General features: G+C 34.3%; 1 protein-coding gene across 3 annotated transcripts in view; it reads right to left on the reverse strand.

The window, feature by feature from the left end:
• The window catches only part of LOC121071867 (PARP1 binding protein), a 52,955-nt gene that overhangs the window by 903 nt on the left and 30,536 nt on the right, over positions 1-21,516 (reverse strand). For all 3 annotated transcript variants that reach the window (XM_040560670.1, XM_040560658.1, XM_040560680.1), the window contains 4 exons: positions 18,559-18,742; positions 14,905-15,083; positions 10,911-10,992; positions 439-574 (listed from right to left, as the gene is read on the reverse strand). In XM_040560670.1, the coding sequence (XP_040416604.1) occupies positions 439-574; positions 10,911-10,992; positions 14,905-15,083; positions 18,559-18,742 (581 nt within the window). The remainder of the gene's footprint in view (positions 1-438; positions 575-10,910; positions 10,993-14,904; positions 15,084-18,558; positions 18,743-21,516) is intronic.

Raw genomic sequence — 21,516 nt, forward strand, 5'->3', positions numbered from 1 at the left:
AGTGGATTTAAAGTTTTAAGATATTGGAAAAGATGCTTAAAGAGCCTAGAAATTACATATATGATATTGCTTCTAGTGGAGTAACCCAAATGTGTCTTTTCTTAACCGCAAAAATATAAATTTCAGTTAGCTTGTTTACATAATATAAGAAGAAAGTGTATATTTTACACTATATTGTGTAAAATATATTTTTTTTTTACTTTAAGATAGCATTAATACATACGTTTCAAATATATTTAAATTTTTAAAACATTAGCATTACAATTTTAATATAAAGGCATTTGCATCACACAATATACAAAATAATGAGAGGTCAATTTTTTCTTGAAAACATATTTATACCTGAGTTTTACTAAAGCCTTCTCTGATAACACTTGAAATATTAGCTATCACATTCACTTATTCAATTTTACTACAGCTTAACCGTGAAATATTTACCTTGTAAATGTTGCTTTGGTGCAGGATGTTCACAGGTTGACATTTGGCTACTGCTGAAGAAACCATGACCCTCTATCTCACTCAATTCATTTTTATATGTACATGCAAACTGAGATTTGATCGAAGATTGCTTCATCTGTAAATAGTAATTGACATTATCTTTACTTATAGAAGTAAAAGGCATCACTTGCAAGACTAATAATATACTGTTTCCATTCTCCTGTCTTGAAAGTTTTAGATCAAATACTAGAAAGATGAGTATACTCACATCAAAAATGTTTATATGAAGTACTCATTTACAAAGTATATAGCCTTTCAAGAATACTTACAACAGTAACACTGAAAAAAGAATGACAGCTAATATAAATTAAGCTTCAATATACTTGTATCTAAAACTTCAGTATAAAGTATTATTTCACATCTCTCTTTGGTAAATTTCAGATTTTCCATTTAATCACAGAATAAAGGCATTTCCATATTGAATGCCTATGCCCAACTCCACATTTGTCAAAACATACCCACACACCCTAAATTGCCAGAAATCTACAATATTGAAGAACGCTACTGTATCTGGTTCTGCATGTCCATGTCTGCCTCCTAGTCCTGGAAGCAAGTAACCTAGCCCTATAGCACAAACAAATCAAAATATATGGCTTATCTACAAAAAATTGTACAGAAATTTTAATATAGTCAATATATCTATATTTACTGGAAGCAGTGGTTCCAGGTCAACCTTCCTCAGTTTATGGTTAGCTTACAGTTTTTCTGACTATCACTTAGAATTTCAGGGTCAAGCTTTGTACTTTCTGGCCAATTTATCACAAATGCTATATACTCTGCAAGACAAATTGTGTCCTCACTACTATTTGAAGTTCTACTGAATTATATAAAATATATTGAAAGGTACAGCGTGGATTAGAAGTTCTAGCTAATAATTACACTACAATGGCACAGGTAAATCCAAATAAATGCGAACTGAATAAGTGACGCTATAGAAATATCAGGAAAAAGAAAATGCAAGAAATGTCACAAAAGGAATACTATTTTTTTTGGACTGGATTTGGTGAATAGGAAGTTTACAGCCACTTTTCAGGTTAAAAAGTTTGCATTATACAACTCCACTTTTCTTCTTTGAGTTCAAGTTTCAGCCCTACAGACGTTTTAGTTCCAACTCAAAATTTCAAATTCAGACAGAATAACAGAAAATAACACATTGCCAGAAACCTCCTTTTACAGGGGCCTTCATCCACAAAATTCAGTCACAGTTTATGCCAGTCTCATCAGATACTGCTTTTAACCACATAAACCAACAGACTCCAGCTTTTTAACACTGAGATGCAGCCTTAGTATATCTCCAGGATAGCGCAGGTTTTTGTTGTTGCTGTTGTTGTTGTTTTTAAAGAAACATTTTTTCTGACTTAATATGCCCATACCCATGTAGTCTTACTTAAAGCTTTGCTATGGTCTTTTCCATGGGCTTTAGGGGAATCTTTGGCACCTTGAGCATCTTCTCCTCCTTCTTTACTGACGTTGGTGTCTGCAGAGTTGTTTCTCTCATTTTTCTCACTCCTTTCTTACAGCTACCATTCAGTGTGTTTTGTTTGTTTGGTTGGTTGGTTTTGTTTTGTTTTTACCGTTTCTTAAATATGTTGTCACAGAGATGCCACCAGTATCACTGATGGGCTCAGTTTTGGCCAGTGGTGGGTCTCTTTTGGAGCCAGCTGGAACTGGCTCTGACCAACATAGGGGTAGCTCTTGATCTCTTCTCATAGAAGCCACAACTCTAGGCCTTCTGCTACCAAAACCTTGCCACATAAACCCGGTACAGAAGGATAAAGCAACTATACCCAAATAATCAGAAAGATAATTTGAAATAATTAAAAAAAAAACAGTCTAATCTTGTTTAATTAAATTTAATATCCTAATTTATATGTTTATTTTAATCAGAATATAAGGGGCTTAAATTTTGTTTAGTTTAAGAATTAATATTAATAGAAATATTAAAACATAATTTTAAGTTTCCTGGGTTTGCTATTTTTCTTCAATACTTCATCATAATCCTTTTAAATCCGCTCAATCCGCAATTATTGTTCAGTAAATGACACAAATCAAAAATTATGCAACAATATCTTGCACAGAATTCTATCACATATCCTTATTGCAAAAGGCAAATAAGCTACAATTTATTCTGAGCTGATGAAGATATAATATATGCAGCACAAAAAAAAAAAACAAAGAAAGCTCGATAGTTAGTGTTCTATAAACAACAACAAATTCAGTTGTTTTTTGGGATATCAGGGTTTCCTTTTTACCACTCTCACCTGACACTTCACTAATTTAGTTTGCAGGGATTAGAATATGTGGCGTTAAAGGACTGAAGTAAAGATCAAATACTGAAAAAGTTTCACAAACTCATCTGTCTTCATTTCAACTGCACTGAAGCTTGAAATATGCTTCAAAACTTTACTCTGTGTCATATCACATGCCATTTAGTCATTTACAAACATTATACAAAGCTCTACCAAATATAACTGTTTCAGCTGATGCTACTACTAACCTAGAGGATTTATATGAATTAAGAGTGCAAAACTAGACTTGTTGAAACAGTCAAACTTTCTTTCTGGTCTAGGAATGTATATTTGCCAGTACAACAACTGCATTACATTGAGTTAGCAACAAGCAAATTTTAATAGCCTGAAGGCAGAACAAAAGAGCACTAGTGTAGTGTTGAAATAAAATGTAAAGCTTTTCTGGAAAGTTTTTAAAGATAAAAGAGCAACTTACAATTTGATTGAAAAACACAAAACAAAGCCTTTCAACAACCTGAAATAGCCCTAAAAATGAGAGGTTTTGCACGTTAAATTCCCTGAACTCCACTCACGTCACCACCCCAGTAACCCACAGCTCTGGGAGAGTGAAAAGATGTTGAGAGCTCAACTTGCTAATCAAGTAGTTGCACATAAGTTGTGTGAAATTAACTCATACTTAGTGTCCCTGTTCCTTTTCACAAGCAAGAAGGATGTTATTGTTGTACTTATATGGATAAAGAAATTCTGTTGCATTTCATATAATGGGGTTTACTGTTACTATTGTTCAGCTGCAAGAAAGTAAAACAGAATATAAGACATGCTGTGTTCAGCACATGTAGGTCAGTTAGTAGCCCTAATGAACAGAATATGTAACACATTCTCCCACCTTGACTTCTGTACCTAAAGGAGCATTTCAGTTCCTTGAGATGCCAACATAAAACATTCACATTTATATAAAATATTAATGGTGTATGCTCTATTTATTTCTAAAAGTTAGTTGATAATCTATTCCAGATCTCCTTCCACCATCTGCATACAGACAGTACTGCCAATAGTTAGTCAGTAAGAATGTTGAGATTTGTTTTTTATACACTGGAATAGCATAATAGAATTTGAAAACCTACATCAGTAACAACAAACACATGTTTTTATTTTCTAGCCAAACAATTAGAGTACTATTTGGAAAAGGAAAAGAGAGATAAAAAGGAAGAGAAAATGTATTCTCTGCACCCTTACCCTTGTTATTTTAGAAAAAGTAGTAAAGGTAAATTGAAAAAAAGGAGTGCAAAGGGAAGAGAATGAAAAAAATAAATGGTAAATGTCATCAAAGCAAGGTATCATGTTATACAAACATGAAAAATGTCCTCATAGCTAATTACCTAATAGCTCAGGTAATAGCAAGCTTTTACTGCTTATCTAAGCTGCTATCATATTTGAGAAGTTGTGGCAGTTCAGCGAAGTTCCTGCTGACTGGAAGAAGGGAAACATAACCCCCATTTTTAAAAAGGGAAAAAAGGAAGACCTGGGAAACTACAGACCAGTCAGTCTCACCTCTGTGCCTGGCAAGATCATGGAGCAGATCCTCCTGAAAACTATGTTAAGGCACACGGAAAATAAGGAGATGATTGGTGACAGCTAACATGGCTTCACTAAGGACTGATTGTGCCTGAAAATCTGGTGGCCTTCTACAACAGGGTTACAGCATTGGTGGATAGAGGAAGAGCAACTGACATCACCTACCTGGACTTGTGCAAAGCATTTCATACTGTTGGTGACATGGACAGTGGGATTGAGTGCACCCTCAACAAGTTTGCCAATGACACCAAGCTGTGTGGTGTGGTCGACATGCCGGATGGAAGGGGTGCCATCCAGAGGGACCTTGACAGGCTTAAGAGGTGGGCCTCTGTGAACCTCACGAGGTTCAACAAGGCCAAGTTCAAGGTCCTGCATCTGGGTAAGGGCAACCCCAAATACAAATACAGGCTGGGCAGAGAATGGATTGAAAGCAGCCCTGATGAGAAGGACCTGGGGGGTGTTGGTTGACAAGAAGCTTGGCATGAGCCAGCAATGTGCACTTGCAGCCCAGAAAGTCAACTGTATCCTGAGCTGCAAGAAAAGCAGCATGGCCAGCAGGTGGAGGGAGGTGATTCTGTCCCTCTAATCTGCTCTCATGAGCCCCCACCTGGAGTGCTGCGTTCGGGTCTGGGGTCCCCTTTTAAGAAGAGCATGGACCTATTACAACGAGTCCAGAGGAGGGCCACAAAGATGATCAAGGGGCTGGAGCACCTCTCCTATGAAGACTGGCTGAGGGAGTTGGGGTTGTTCAGCCTGGAGAAGAGAAGGCTCTGGGGAGACCTTGCAGCGGCCTTCCAGCACTTAAAGGGGGCCTACAGGAAAGCTGGGGAGGAACTCTGTCAGGGAGTACAGTGATAGGACAAAGAGTAATGGCTTAAACTATGATTTTGCCAAATCCATCATTTTTTTTGGGGGGGGTGACATTATACCAGCTTTTTGCTATCCTAAATTAACTCACTACTGATTTGAAAACAGCCACAAATCACATCATTATTGGGTTTTGAGAGTACTCAAAATTCACAGGCAGGGATCCTTGGAAAGTAGTCTAGGGGTCTTGTAGAAACAAAAATGGTATTTTCGACACAAGTATGGTTTATCAAATAACTGATTCCAGAAAGTAATAAAAACTTTCTTCAGATTTTGTGCTGACATAACCTTTGTCTCCCCTTCCCCATTCTCCTCCAGGTACTCATCTTTTTGGCACACTTCATACCCATAGAAACTACTAATAAGTTTAGCATTCCTAATAATCATATTCCAGTCAGAAAATTTCTTGATACTATAGATGAGAGAACTACCTGAGGAGGATTATTTTCTCCGTTGCTATGAATTTTCTCTTCACAATTATAGTGGGCATACAGAAAACTCTTGATAACTTCCTGTTGATAGTTTTCCAAGTCACAGTTTATTTGTGCTGGAATCACAAATAGGCAAAAACAATTTTCTCAAGTAACAGCATTTAGGGAACTAAGCAATGAAGAATAACAGAAATGCTTGAAGCTAGATATTAAGTCATTTTACATAAGCATGAACAAGTCACATGAGAAAGGCAGACTGGAATTTTTTGCTTTGTGGAGCTTTTTCTTTGGAAGGATTTCTATACACAGTAAAATTACAATGAACTTAAAACATGCCAAGATTTGTTAGAGTTCTTTAGCCACAAATTCTTTTAAAACTAAAACTACAGTTTTGTTCCCAATTGGAAGAAAATAGTGCCTCATATAGGAAAAGTTATCTACAGTTACATTAGGAAGAAAAAAAAAAACATGCCAAACTACTGAAAGCTCTTGCAGCTGTTGTGGGGTAAATGTGTTAACAATGCAGCAAGATTTCTAACACGATGCATCAAAAGGCCAAAACAATCCTGAGTTAAAAAAAATAAAATAAATTTGTTACTCTCTCACATATTATATGCTCACAGCCTAATATGTTTTAATTCCTTCCTTCTTAACCGCTAGTGTTCTCAGCTTCACCCAACCTCATTAGCTCTGGTACAATACTTTCCCTACAGCTTGAAACTCCAGTTAATCTTTTCAGGTGCAAAAGAAAGACTAAAATCTTTATTATGAGACCTGTTTATTGCCTTAAGTTGATCTTTAATCTAATTAAAGGAGACGATTGTGACAGTCATTCCATTCCTCTCACACAACAATAAGTACTGCTTGCATAACCCCATTGCATTCAGCAAAATCAATTATCTAATAATGGGGTTTTAAATTAATGAAAGTATAATTCCTTCTACAATACATCACTCCCCATTAAGACACTTCCCTTTAACAATAGATAGCAACCTTGAAACACAACTGATTTCTTAATTGCATCATCCTATGAGAGGATTGAGTTTCTTATTATTTCTCTTTCCTACTTCTGCTGGAGGGAATGAAAAGGTACAACATACTAATTCCCCAAATTTCTCCTTCTTCAAAGTGGTGGCTTTGCCTTCTAACAAATGCCCTTATAGTTAGGTGAGCTTTTTGCGTATGTTCCAGTATTTAATGATTGCAAAATGAAATATTTCTTTGTCTCTTCCACTGTTGCCAGGAATTGGTTTTGATACAATGGAAAAAGTAATAGGTTTATCTTATTTTTAAATACAAATTCCAATTCATAGCTATCTGTTTATTTTTCCACTCTCCGTATTTTTAGTTACTAAAAATATGTTCATGATATTATGCCGTAGGTTTAGATAGTATCGATCTGCAGTTCTCCACATAATTCTGCAGATGTGAGAAATCACTTCCTCTTACAGAAGGAGGGGTATAATTTTTATTTTTATTTTTTAATTTAGTGAAGTGTCCCTTTCTTCCTTCATTTACTAGTTTTTCCTAAACTTCTTTATTCACCACATGCTTCTTGATGGGACTCAGCACAGAACCAAGCTACCGTGTTTTTCTACTACTCTGTATACTCTGTATACTCACCACTGCATTTTTCTTCCTCTCCCATATATCATGGAAATTTCTTTATTCACACTTGTAAATTTTACAAGCAACCTGTACACATTCTCAGACAGTTGTATGAAATAATTATGAAAACTGACATTCAGCATAAGAAGGTGATAAATACTACTACAACACTTGAGATCTGTGGTTATGGACAAGAAATGTATTGTGTTATGTGCTGCACAGTAAAGTCAGAACAAAAATTATTTCTACCAAGAGACATTACAATCTAAGACAAGAAATATACGGATTCATAAGGAAAGGAACCCAAATTAGTCACTGTAATAGGCATCCATCTCAATACATAAAACTGCTAAGTTTTGAGGAGAGGCTGATTTAAAGGTACTAAAAAATCTTTAAATGAGGATAATGAGTTTTGCAGATATCCACAGGAAATCTCTTCAGCCATAAGAAAAAATATAAAACAAGACAGCTGGAAGAGCTAGTCTCAAAATTAACAAACCAACAGTGAAAACTAGTATTGTAGGCTGAATGTAAGTAAGAACAGATATCTCAGGGCAGCAAATCAGAAATAATCAATGTGGCTGGGATGGGTTAAAACGAGTAGCTTGTATCTACTACAACTTAAAGAAATAGACTGATACGCAAACAGAAGAATGGCATTTAGCATCTACCCACTTTGCTGTTCGGTTGTCAATCTCAGTGAAGACAGGCCAAAGCTGCATCTATCAATTCCAATAAAAATATACCACCATGATCAAAAAGCAAGATGAATCTTTAATATATTATAGCTGAGTGGATGTATGGATAAAGAAGAATATATTCCAGAGCTGTTATGGCGCAAAAAAAGTAATAGAAAGGATACCGTCCCCAACGTTAAATATATGAAGACAGACAGACATACCACTTCAACATCAACAGGTGTTGATTCACAGGACACTATAGAAAAAGTTACAAAATCTGTTAGTTTTGACAAAAGACATACTTAGATTAAGTGTAGATTTACGAACAGGATAATACCTGAACTTCTGTTTGTAGATATATTCTTCCACAAAGAAGGTACAGAAAGAGAAAAGGGAAAGACAGGATCCTGTAAGTCTTCACAATAAAAGGAAGAAAAGAAAGGAGGAGAAACATGCAGAAAAAACCCTGTAAAAATTGTTAGAATGGTAAAAAGACAACCCGGAAAAGACAAAATAAAAGACGAATAATGCTTCAAGAAGGAAAGCAGGATTTTCTGTGAGAGGATGGAGATCAATGACAAAGGGCAGTGAACTATCTCTGAGTTTCAGTTAGAAAAGTCAGTAGACATTTTGGCAACAGTAATTTCAGTTGACTGGAAGAAGTAAGCCTGAAGTGAACATAAGAATAGCAGGAGAATAACTGTAGACTTCACAAGCATACAGTGTAGTTTGGATGGCAATATTTGGCTGATACACAGAAAAGAGAATTGCAAACAATGTGAAACATTCAGGCATCACAACCAGAGTAAGAATTTGAGTCTATACTCATACATAATTGCAGACTATTTACATTTTGAACTGTATGATTTTTATTTTCACTTTTTTTATATGGAAAAACATTGTGAGATATTTGGCCTCAGTTCCATGCTGGACATTTTCTTTCTGGTACAATAGTGATACACTGGAAGAAAGTCATGAAGAATGCTTACAATTAGTAGTGTCAGTTTAGCAGCCCCAATGTTGCTCTGAAACACTTGAGTTTTGTAGATCCAAGTGGCCATTTATGTTAACATTAGTAACACATACGTTATCATTCACATTGCTAAAGTATGTAAAGAGTGTCAACCATCACATATTTAATCTACAAAAGGTAACACTATAAGCAAACTTTACAGTCCAAGACACCAAAGAAAGTCTAGAAGGGCAAACCATAGACTTTAGACCTGTCGCCTGTTCCCTCTTAATTTTGCTTTTCTTAAGATAAAAGATCTTATAAGATAAAAGTTTATATTTGAATATAGTCTTCCCCATTTATAATAGGCACCTTATGAGTATCAAAATTGGATTTAGAAGTAGATTGAAAGACCTCAAATTATTGGCTAAAAACACTAGATGCTTAATTCTATTTTGCTAAAGGTATATTCAGTGTCATGGTGAAATCAAGGCTAAGACAAAAGTCCTAGAGAAAAATAGACTCTTGTACTATGTTAACAAGGGGCACAGGAGTCACAGCAAACTTGTTACGGTCAGGCATTACAAAAGCAGCACAGGAGATTAGAGATAATCATAGGAGATTAGAGATAACTAAGATATCAGAGACTTTTGATGAGAACTATTATTTGCACAGCAATTCTCCATGGTAGATAATCTCATGTTTTTGATTAGCAAAAACATATTTTTCAAAAAAGAAAAAATGGCTTCATAATATGAATCAATCTCAAGTCTCATATTTTTGACAGTCTGTATAAAAAACTTTGTATGTTTCCAGTAAATCATGATAAATTAATTGTAGATATTTTTGATGCTGACTATAGCTGTTCATGAATCAAATTACAAAACCTCTGTTTAGATGAGAAAATTATTTCAATGTATTATGCAAACAGAATATCACATTTTTTGCTATTTGATGAATAAGCTGCAATTTAAATATGCTATTTATAGCAAAATTATCATGAAGATCTTTTATCAGCTCCAGTCTTTTCAAATGTTTTCCTATTAGTTTTAAGCTAAATTTCACCTTAATTAGTGCATGCATCCAAACCACCAGTCCTCCTATTTACCCCTCTAAAAAAAAAAGTCTGTATGGAATTGGAGTATGTTTAAAACACATGCTGGAAATATTGACAGTACTTTTCATTTTAGTTCCTTTTAATGACTTTCTATTTCTCATACATGTAATATATTAAAATTCCGTTCATCTTCAGTGGCAGAGACATATTTTTCATTATGCTGTTCCAAAACTAATTCTGATGGCCTATAAAACCTCTGTTGCCTTCCTTACATACTAATTATATTTGTGCTTTCATCTGTTGTCAGAATAAAGTTTGTAAAGAATACTAAGTCACTACTTTCACATTTAGCGCTCTGTTGAAATCCTGTGGAAGATACAAGCTCTCCTTCCAAAGTCTCAACATTAACATTTGACAAGTTTGAGAAAAAGAGACTATGTAAAATGCAATTTTAGGAAGCCTGCAATATTCAGAAACACTGAAGTTGGTCTTTTCATTACAAACACTCACAATATCAACATATTGTTGTAATGCTCAATTTCATCTACAAAATAGCATGGATTTAAAAAAAAAAAAAAGTGTTCTGAAAAAAATACAATGAAAAAGTAATTATTGTTTCAGAACTGAAATCAGGTCCTTATGTTCAATATTATTTTTGCTTTCACATAACTTCAGTTTTAATTCTATAGTCCTGACATACATAGATGGTTAAATGAAGAAATATAGGCTAACTCAGCAAATTGCCATTAAGAGATGTTCTTCATGAGAAAGTATTTTTAAGTTTAAAGCCTCTCTCTTCCAGAGTGTTAGATGTTTTCATTTCATTTTAATATTGCAGTACTGTTTGAGTTAGGCCACTAACTATTAGGTAATCACTTCTCTAGCTATGGACTACCTTTCAGACAAGTGTTTGAGATTTTTAACACTATTATTTTCATTTTAGCATTATTATTTCAGTGTATCCATCTGTGCATAATGATTCTTATGCAGTACCTTAATTATTTTTTCATCCATAGATTTCTGAATACGCTGTCTAAGAGGTTTTGGGGAAGATCCATCGGACTGTGCTGGAGATCTATATTAAAAAGAGATAGCAGGTATTCAGAACATATGCATGCAATTAGTTAAGAAAAATAATTACCATAGCAAGCTCCTCAGAAGCAGAAAGTCAAACATTTTCTCCCTCCAAACCTTACTTTGTTTTCTTCCTTCCCGAGTAACCACATGTACCATGACAACTGAAGACTGCATAATGAAATCAAACCTACAGTTTCGATTTCTGGTATCCTTTTGCAGTAAGTTTACAATAGCTCTGCAACAACAGTATTATTGGTAATGTTGCTGGTGAGTTACCAACTTAGCATTCTACTTCCACCTCTTTGAGCAGCATATGGCTGACATCCAGAATAATCTTCCTCCTGTTTACATACTTTTCAACAGAAGTACTCTGTGTATGAAGTACTCTTATGTATATTCACTTGTGAAGAAGTACTCTTATGTATATGTATAGTTACATAAATTAATGAAAAAAATTGATGTATAAAATGCAAAAAGATGATGCATATAAGAGGGACTTTTTTGCTCTTGGAAAAAAAAGGAAGCTGTGCATATGTAAATAATTACTTCTCAGTTTTAGCTCACGGCAGGCCTGTGCATATGAAGACAGTTGTTTATTTTTAGAACTCATTATTTATTTAATTTATTTAGCTCATTCTATTCAATTATTCTATTAATTATTCCATAAATAAAATTTAGTGTTTAGTTCATTCTTTCTTTTATTTCCATTTTTCTGTGGTGCAAAATTTCTGCATGCCCTTGGAATATATTTGCCATTTAAATTGGCAAAATATGTAGCTTTGGCATGCTCCCATCTACTCTGTTTTTATGGCTCATGAGTCCTCCTTGTAACCCATAGTGACAAAATCCTCAGTGTCCCACTTTTCCGACACCTGATGCTTCCTCAGGATAAGTGGTTGGTTAAATTATCACTACTTCTCCACTGCATGGATATGTGAGCTTTCTTTTCAGAACCTACAAAATTGGTTTCCAAGAGATCTGTTGCCTTGTGAACCAGATCAACATGTTAATTTCCCTTCTCTATATAGAAGGAAATTAAAAAAGCAAGAAAAGAAAATGAGCAAGTAGTAATGACTGGCTTTAGCATTAATAGAATGGGAAGATGACGGGAATGGTATAAAAAACAGCAGCAAATAAAAAGTTGCCCCTAAACCTACAGGTCAGTAAAGTCAGGAAAAAAGCCAGAAAAAAAATATTGCAAAGACTTATAAAAATACTTAATCCTTATTCATGAAAAATTCAACTCTAAAATGTAATTAGTATAATCAATTATATCAGAATCACCTTATTTTGATTTCAACACGATCACTATATTTTTTTGTTTGCTTAAAAATTTTAGAAATACTACTATGAAATAAAATAAAAATTAAAAACATTAAAAAGAAAGAAATTTTATTTGCACTTCTATAATGCATACCTAAAAGGAATATTTTCAAGAACATTGAAACAAGGTCCCTATGAAAGGAAAATATTTGAGGTGTACCCTGAAAGACCCATTAAGTAAGAAAAACTTCAGCTTGGTTTGGATGTTCCAAAATATCGAGGATGTATCACCATTGCTTACATTTCCAGTTCTGAAATATTCATGTATTCCACAAAATTACAAAAATATATTTTCCAGTTAAATAAAACCAACAAAACAGTTAAACAACACACAATACCTGCTTTTCATCAATAGTGTTTTTTGTCAGGATTTCAAAACAGACAGCTAAATCTACCCATTTAATTTAATCTCAAAGTTTATTAAAAAAAAAAAAAGGTAAATCAAAGAAAGTAAAAATACTGAAATGTTCAAGTTTTAAAAATGAGATGCTCTCATTTAATTTCAGTCTTCATCTGAAAAGCAGCAGTGTTCTCTTAAAATAACCATATCCTACACAAAATTGCCCACTGGAAAATAAAATCTAAAGCAAATTGACCACTAGGAAATATTAAGGAAAACACAATAATTTAGTGTAGGTTACAATATAAATTCCCAGATAGCAGCACCTCCTTACACCTACAAGGAGAAGATTTCAAGTCAAAAAAATGCCTTAACCTTTTGGAGAAAAATTCAAGAAAGGTAATTTAGCTGAAAAATCAAATGTGGTAAGTGAAACCAAAGTACTCAGTGGGCACTCTTATTCAGAAATAGGTGGTTTTAATTTCATTTTAAATTAAAAAGAGTTGTTTAAGAAAACAAATCAAGATCTAGCTTTGAATAATAGCAACATTAATTAAGAAGAATTCAGTCGGGCCTTGATTCCATTCACATTGAGCATTATTCTAAATCAGATTAAGCTCTTTTTATTTTGATAAAAATACATCCCAGTTGGGGTTTATTAATTTAATGAAACCGCTTTAAAAGTAATGTGGATCAATTTTCCTGAATCAGAAAAAATGGAAAAATAAGAGACTTAAATATTGGTTATTTTAAACACTTTCCTTAATTAAATAGTAATGTACACAGCTATAGATATTTGAGCAGTGAAAAATATGTAAATATATTGCTACAATCTGCCTTCTGTATTAAAAAAAATTACAGGGTTAATCAGAATTTTTATTAATGAAACTATTTTTTCTAAATTTTATTAGACTGTGCTTGTTTGGTTGGTTTCGTGAAGGAGGTGGAACTATAAATCTAATGGAACCCTTAAATCGTCCTAAATTTAGGATCATCCATCGTCCAATTTAGGACTAAAAGACAAAGGTGATACAGTTCTTATATAAAAAACACACAAACAAACAAAAACATCGGTAACCTAGAGTTGCACAGTGTCTTAGATACCTTTGCCTTCTGTATTGCTAAGGGCCTTACATCTGGAAGTCTAATGCTTGCTTTTCACTCACAGCTCTGCATCCTTTCACCCAGGCTGCTAGGGCAGAGTTTTCTCTGTGGCATTATTATTCCCTTGTTATTCTCTTCCTTTCCTGTTTTCCTCATGACTGTACACTCTGATAGTGTTGCTATAGGGGGTTCTCATGGAAAGCAATTACCACCAGCATAAGAAACACTCCTAGTTCCCCACTTTTCCTACTCTTTCATTGTTGCCTTTTTTTATTATTTTTTTTTTTAATGCTAAGGAACCCAAAAATGTGCAAGCACAGAGCTTAACAGCTGTGTAGCCCCAGCCCTGATGAATAGATGCTCCAGTCACTGCTAATATCATCAAAAAGCAGGTACAATCAACAGTGGGGTTTAGGAGGTCCTTATGAAAACAATATAGTTATCATGGGAAAAGTATTACTGAGGAACCAGCTGCTGAGGATGCTTGTACAGGAACCCTGGCTGGTCACTGGGGAGAGTTTTCTTTCTTCTCTCGCTCTCAGTTTTATTCTTCCCCCAAAATAAATTTCACCATTAGAGTAACATATTCCATCAGCTACAGCCCCTACCAATAAATCTTCATGCATGTGAATTTGTTTCAACATGCTTTGTGTGAAACTATCCTGACTGGTGGATCACGATATGAAAATCTATTTAACTATTTTAAATTTTTCTCTGAAAAATAATGACTATGTAGGAAGAAAAACAGGATATCATTCAAAAATCTTTTGTACCATACCTAGACAAAGGAGGAATCTTCAAACTGAATATAAATGCAATCAGCTACCAAACACACATATTTGAACTTAAGAACATAGATCAGCATTTGGAAGACTTGTTGCAAAGGATACTCTTTATGCGTTTTGTGCAGCCCAGAAATGTAATAGCCCAGAAAGTCTACATTACAAAACCACATTGAAAATAACGAGGAGGTAGAATACTTCCAAGAACTGGACACTGTCCTAAGAATGGTTTCCTTTCACACCTACCCTCACAAGAGACTGCAATTTGGTCACTTGCTTAGTGTAAGTAATGTCAGTTCTTTATTAGGTCACTCAGTGTAAAATCTTTTTTTAAAACAAACAAAAACCTTCTAATACTCACCTGAAGAGTGTCAGAACAGAGGTGATTCCAAACATATTTAAGTTTTCATCATCACATAATAATAATTCTTTGTTCTCGGTAGGAGCACTGACTGCTTCTTCATCCAGAAGAACTAGTAAGACTTTCACAGTATCTCTGCCACAATACACAGTGCCATGGTTTATGGAATGCAGCTTTGGCTGAAAGTAAATGAAATTAAAGAAAACATACTATTGAAAAGATTTTAAAACAAACAAACAAAAAACAGATTGTAGCTCAGCCCCAAAAGCAACCCATATCAGCATACGATGGGAGAATCTCCTCCTCCCCTTTCCCAGGAAGTATTTATGGAGTAACCTGACTACAGGGAAGATTCTCCTTCATCCCAAGCAACTAGTAGAGTTTAGATCATTGCCAGCTGGAGGCATACACTGAAGAGCATGTCACACAAATATTCAAATCTGTTATGAAACTATGCAGTAGAAATTAATGTATTATTTCCTCACAACCAATTTGAGTGCTGTGGGACACACAAACTTTCTAGAGAAGTCCAGCTCCTGTAACTGAATCTGCAAAAGTAGTTGGTTAAAAGTGAGAAATCCACCAAGATTTGACAAGAGGCACAATCCCCTGTTGTTTGGAACAGAATGAATTCCTCAGTTTTCCACAAGAATCAAGAAGTCCTTAAAGAAAATAATAATCCACATCTGGAAGTGTTCAACACTACAGCCAGTAGATATAGAACTTCATAGCCACAATGGGACTGCAAGAATTGCAAGTTTGCAGCATTTCTTTTTAAAATTTCTAGGAGTTCTGTAAAGAAATTTAGCACTAAATACACAGTAGCAGGTTTTAAAAACTACTGGCTTTCTTATTTACCAACACACAGAAACATATAGTAGCCTGACTTTGTTCAGGACAGGACAGGCAACAAACTGCATTTATCTAATCAGTTAACTGCTTTTAAACACAGTCTTGAAAAGATCAAATCCTATTTCTCTGCCTATTTGATTACATCAATTATGTATGTAGCTTTCAAGAAACCATAGCAACACATGTCAGTCAGTTACTATAAGTTATAATCAATAGCTAGAAATAGCAATTATAGAAATGGTTGTTATACTTGGTTTTTCAAAATTGGCTTATTTCAGTAACATTTAATTTCCTCAAAATTTATTCTGAACCCCTTCATTACATCACCACATCACAGATTTTTATAAAATGTCATGAGTGTCACGGTAAATTCGTCTTAATAAAAAAGTATGAGTTTGGAATCAGCTTGACTGATTATACACAAAGAAAATATAATAATAATCTTGAGAGTATAGCATAACCTCCTAACTGCCAAAAGATGACCTTCAAAAATCTCACATAGTACTACAACAGTAGCTTGATACACTTACCATGGAGTAAAATTCAATTGTCCAAATACAATAGAACTTTAGGCAAGACAACAATCCCTGCCACAAAAATCTTGTTTGTTGTTAAAAATCATGGTTCAAAATATTTTCTCAAGAAAATTATTATTCATCTTTCAAGGGTAGTAACAGTTATCTACTTCAGACTATTCTGTCTAGTTCTAGAAATGCCAACTAGATTCCATCTGCAGCAGTGACTTTCTCAGGAAGAAATTAATCACAATTCCTATTAGTCACTTGTGAAGGCTTCAACACAAAGTTGTGCTTCATTCTGCATAAAATATTTTTTTCTATAGCTCTACGTCCTTATAAAACAGATATGTGCAGGAAAACTGAGCATTGATATAATTTGTTCTCAAAGTAATAAGTCAACCTCTGATGTACAAAAAAAAAAGTAATATCCCATCAAAAAAATAACTTATTCTGAATACAGAATGAGTTTTGTGAAAATTGTAACGTTCTTGTTAAACAAAACAAAACAAAACAAAAAGATATATACGAAGCTCAGCACAGAGTATTAACCTTTGCTGTCCTGAGATCTTAATGGAACAATACAGACGCTCCAGTTTTCCTATATGGCTCAAATTCATTTGGAAAACTTATGGAAATTTTTCATTTTTAAAATCAATAATGGCAATCTGCACTAGTACAATGTCCATCTACAGAAAGCTCCAATAAAGTCTGCAATTCGATATAATAGCTTAACTTTTGTCTATGCTTCCTTTGAGAGAATACTAGATTTCTCAAGCCAACCAGCATATCCAGACCACAGTCATCTCTGACAGCTCTCAGTTATACCCATACTATGTTGCATACAGATATACTGTGGCGAGTATGGTGAAAAAGATTAGCTTAAAGCCCATCATCCTCTGTTGTATACTCAAGTTTCTTCACGGGGAAGAGCTATAGAAGATTCTTCCCATTCACAAGCAGATAGGTTGTTCCAACAACTGGGAAAAATTTCAACATAAAACCACAGACTCACATTAACATAAAGTTCATAAGCTGCCCACAGTTGCCCATTTTGAGAAAACATTAGCTTTATTCTGATCTTAATGGAATTAAGTATTTCCATATTTCCTGGCATCAGGATACAATCATCTATCTTCTGCCCCTGCAAGGATACCGGTAAACATTTCTACACACTTATTAGACTACAAACTTGACCTATGCAGAACAATAAGAAACATGAACCACTTTGGAAAAGCATTATTGGTAAATCTCTCTGAAGAAATGAAGTTTTATCAGAACAGTCATACTTGGCTGATAACAACCTAAATCTTTTTCAGAAAAATTTATCAAGCACCCAGGTAGTCAGGTGAAGACAAAGACAGAAATGATACGGCAGTCAATTTTTCAGATGGCGCAGATAAAGAAAAACACAAAGACACCAAAGGGCAACAGGGAAATGATAGATTCAGGAAACACAGAAAAATGAGGATGTTGTTCAGTGGAAACACATATTTAAACCAATTTAACTACTCACTAGTCTCTGGCTGTTTTATTTCTTACTGAAAAGCAAAAGCATATTGGGGAGTCTGATAAAAATCTCTTAGAAATCTTGTTACTGTGGGGTAATTCCAGTGATTTGACAATACAAAGCATTCTAAGAATATACACACAATCAAGAAGCCCAGAAGTTTAAAAAAGTTTCCTAGACAAAAATACATGACGTTAAACAATATTTTGAGTAACCATTATGTAAAATACAGTTGGTTGACAATTTCATTAAAAAAATATTCTAATATAAACCTGAGTTGATTCAAAGTACAGAAAATAAGGTATTTAACCTTATTTTAAGTTTTTTACCCTTAATAATACTTGACTCTGAGCTAATTAAAATCTGTGTATTTTAATCAAAATTATTGACATGTGTTCTCAAATCTTAATTCCACTTTCATTAGCACTTTTTTTGCCTGGAAACGTAATAGCTCTACTGCCTTTAAATTTCAGGCCAATTTAATAGTTATAAGTATTTACATTCAGAACTGCTGCAAGAACAAATTAAATTTTGAAGAGTACTTGACTTACAATTTTGATGTAGGAAGTTTAAATAAAACATCTTTTTGAAATCCACACTGTAATCCTTAAGTATAAGTCTCTCAAGAATTTAAAAACCACAGCGTAGAAGAAATGACTAAGAAAAGATAATGTTCTATATAAAAGTCTTTTAAAAATAAAAAGAAACAAAACAGGAGAAGGACATTTGCTTTCTTGTAAAGTTAAATAGTAAGAAGAACAAAAGAAGTCCCATTACCCGTGTTGGACTAACTCCAGTGGTGCTGGCAGTCAAGACTTCATGTTGTGAATCGATAATATTTTTAATCTTCAAATCCAAATCTTGTACAACTTCCTCTACTGACTGACAGAAAGGATCCCCATTGCTTCGGCCTTTTATCAAATGCATCTTCACTGTTGACAGAATTCGCCCCCCTGCGATTCTGAAAATAGGCACGAGGTCATCTCCACATTAATCTTGGCAGCACTTTAGTATACCTATTAGTGTTGAACATAGCCAGTCTTCACAGTTAATCAAAACTCTTCAGAGAACAGCTTTGATCTTTTAAATAAAACAGCAGTGTAGAAGTATTGTCCAACACATAATAGCTTGCTTAAGAAAAATAGAGATTATAAGAAAAGGTAATGAATTCAGCATTTGTAATACTCTGAGCTGCAATACAAAACTAACTTTTCCATGAAGTTCAAAGAAAAGTACTTTCTTTAAACCTATAGTTTCTGTTTTGCTCATAAACTGTTAAGTGTGAACAAAATGTTTCACTGGAACATGGATTCCAATTTAACATCATATTATGTTTCTGAGAGTTTTGTGCTTCATGGTAGCGCTTTAAAATATGAACATGCTTTCAATTACATTTAAGTAGATAGTAATTAGACTAGATGAACATTATTTTTTGCCACAAGGCATACAATATTAATCCTCTTTTTCATCAAGAGAAAAAATACCTACAGAAAAGAACGTGCTATTTTAATTATGCAATATCCAGAAATGTCCATGATGTTTGATATCAAAAATATAAATAATTTAATATGATTGATATAGGAGCTGTATTTCAACAGTTCTTTTGGAAAACACCTTCTCATCTTATGAGTGCACCTACACTATAGGTTGAGACTGTTCCTTCATTGTCATTTCATTGTCCTGTAGCTTGAACCATCCACACTGCATGCATGATAGGCTACTTTGGGGATTGCTTTTGGATTAGAACTACCAGGTCTCTCTCCATCAAAACTCTTGACCTATTAGCAGAGGATGATCCAATAGGCAGTATAGAGAGAACTATACCATGTTTCGGTCTTCAGACTTGCGAGACATACAATCTATAACAATGGAAATATAGCAGGCTCCCACGTAAAGCATATGATCCTGAGTATGTAAAAAAAAAAAAAAAAAAAAAAAAGTTCTGGAATAATCACAAGAATACCCAAAGATCATGGGCCTACAGAATGGCTATGGGAACCACGGCTCTTTTAAGAGCGTGCCTTGAATTACCTCAGACTTGGTGAATGAGGAGAATCAGTTATAATTCCAAGAACTTCACTGGCCATTTATAAGCACATCTTTCCTCTCAGGTATTGGAAGTGCTGCCCCGAACAATACTGCTTAAACATAATAAAACAACTTAACGAAAAGTGAGTATAGTCAGCCAGCCACATCACAAGAATGGAAAATCTGTGTTAGGAGTAGTGAATTGTTCAATGTGCAAGTGTAATGCGTAGTGAATAGGTGCAAAAGCCATACAGAGATATGAAGATAGGATTCCACTACCATGAGTGATGCCTACAAAGAAGCAGGCTAAGCAAATGAGCTGGGGATCACAGATCTTGTCTCAGAGTACACAAACAATATAAAGACACCAAATTTGTCTTGACTACTTTAATTAGATAATAATGAAGTGAAAGATTAAAACTCTTGAGCTTAAAGCTTAATTTTTTCCAGTACTTACACTAATGATGCCTTTATATTTTAATGAGTGATCACAACAAAACTCAAATATTAATGTTTCAAAAAATCTAAAAAATCTCCAGAGGTGTAAAACATTCAAATTAAGTGAGAGACTATGTTTTTACCATTGCTTGAGCTTGGGCAAATAAAAAAGCAATGCAAGAATCAGCAGCTCACCTACATCCTAATGCATCTCTTTCCAAAAGCTCTTTGAAGTTGCTTGCTGTTTGGAAACTTTATCATCAATTCTACAGTCTACTCAAAACAGGAACACATCATCCAGTCTGACAAAGTTGATTATAATAAAGATTCCCCTCAACCCACCAAGCAATCATTTATCTTCTGTTTAATAACCCCTGTATCTAAGGTCTTCATTATTTTCCCATTACACTTGGTTTTTGATTTCATTCCCTTTCTGTTTGTTTTCTCAACCTTTTCAGTATCTGGTACTCTGTACTTTATTTTATCTCTAATTTATGTGTTCATTGATTCCCTGCCCTTTTACTTTTTCATTTACAGAGTTACTTTCACCCTTGAGTACCAGCTGATAACACACGTAATAAAAAGGAAGAAATAACATCATAACAAGAGGCACAAAGGATTCATTCTTTAAAAACCTTATTCCCAGAAAAAACAGGCAGAAGTCTGTGTTCAGAAGATACCTGAACTGAAATTAGAGATTGAGACAGCACTCAGGAAAAGTGTCGTATACATGTGCTTTGTCCTTACAGGGCATGTAATTTATTATTGCTGTTGGAAACAAGACCCTGTGCTTGTGAATCCTTCTTTTGAAGAAGTATAGTCAAATTTTATATCCTTAAAAAAATGGAAATTCTCTTCAGTGACAACAGTGACTCTCAAAAAATGAAATGAAAACAAGCAAAAAAACAGCATTCCAGTCACCACATTTGTGACAAAAACTTTCCAATGAAGTTAGAGATGTTTGTGATGCTAAGTTCAGTTATGAGACTGATTTCCTGTCAGAAGTCGTTTTTTTTTTTTTAACTAGTTTTGTAAAGCCAAAGTATGTCAGGCAAAAACACCAAAAGCAATTCTGTTCATTCTGAACTGTGCTCTACGAATTTTTCCTCTACAGTCTCTCTACTTGAAGATCTATTGCAGTAATCCATCTTCCTTTTCCAAATAACCTACAGTTTCTTTTTCGAAATTAAAGAAACATTAGCTACTTTCCTGCAACATCTAATAATTGTATACTACGGCCAACCCTAATGAAAAAAATAGGCCATTAAA

Source organism: Cygnus olor, chromosome 1 (genome assembly GCF_009769625.2).
Source record: "Cygnus olor isolate bCygOlo1 chromosome 1, bCygOlo1.pri.v2, whole genome shotgun sequence".
Lineage (NCBI taxonomy): Eukaryota > Metazoa > Chordata > Aves > Anseriformes > Anatidae > Cygnus > Cygnus olor.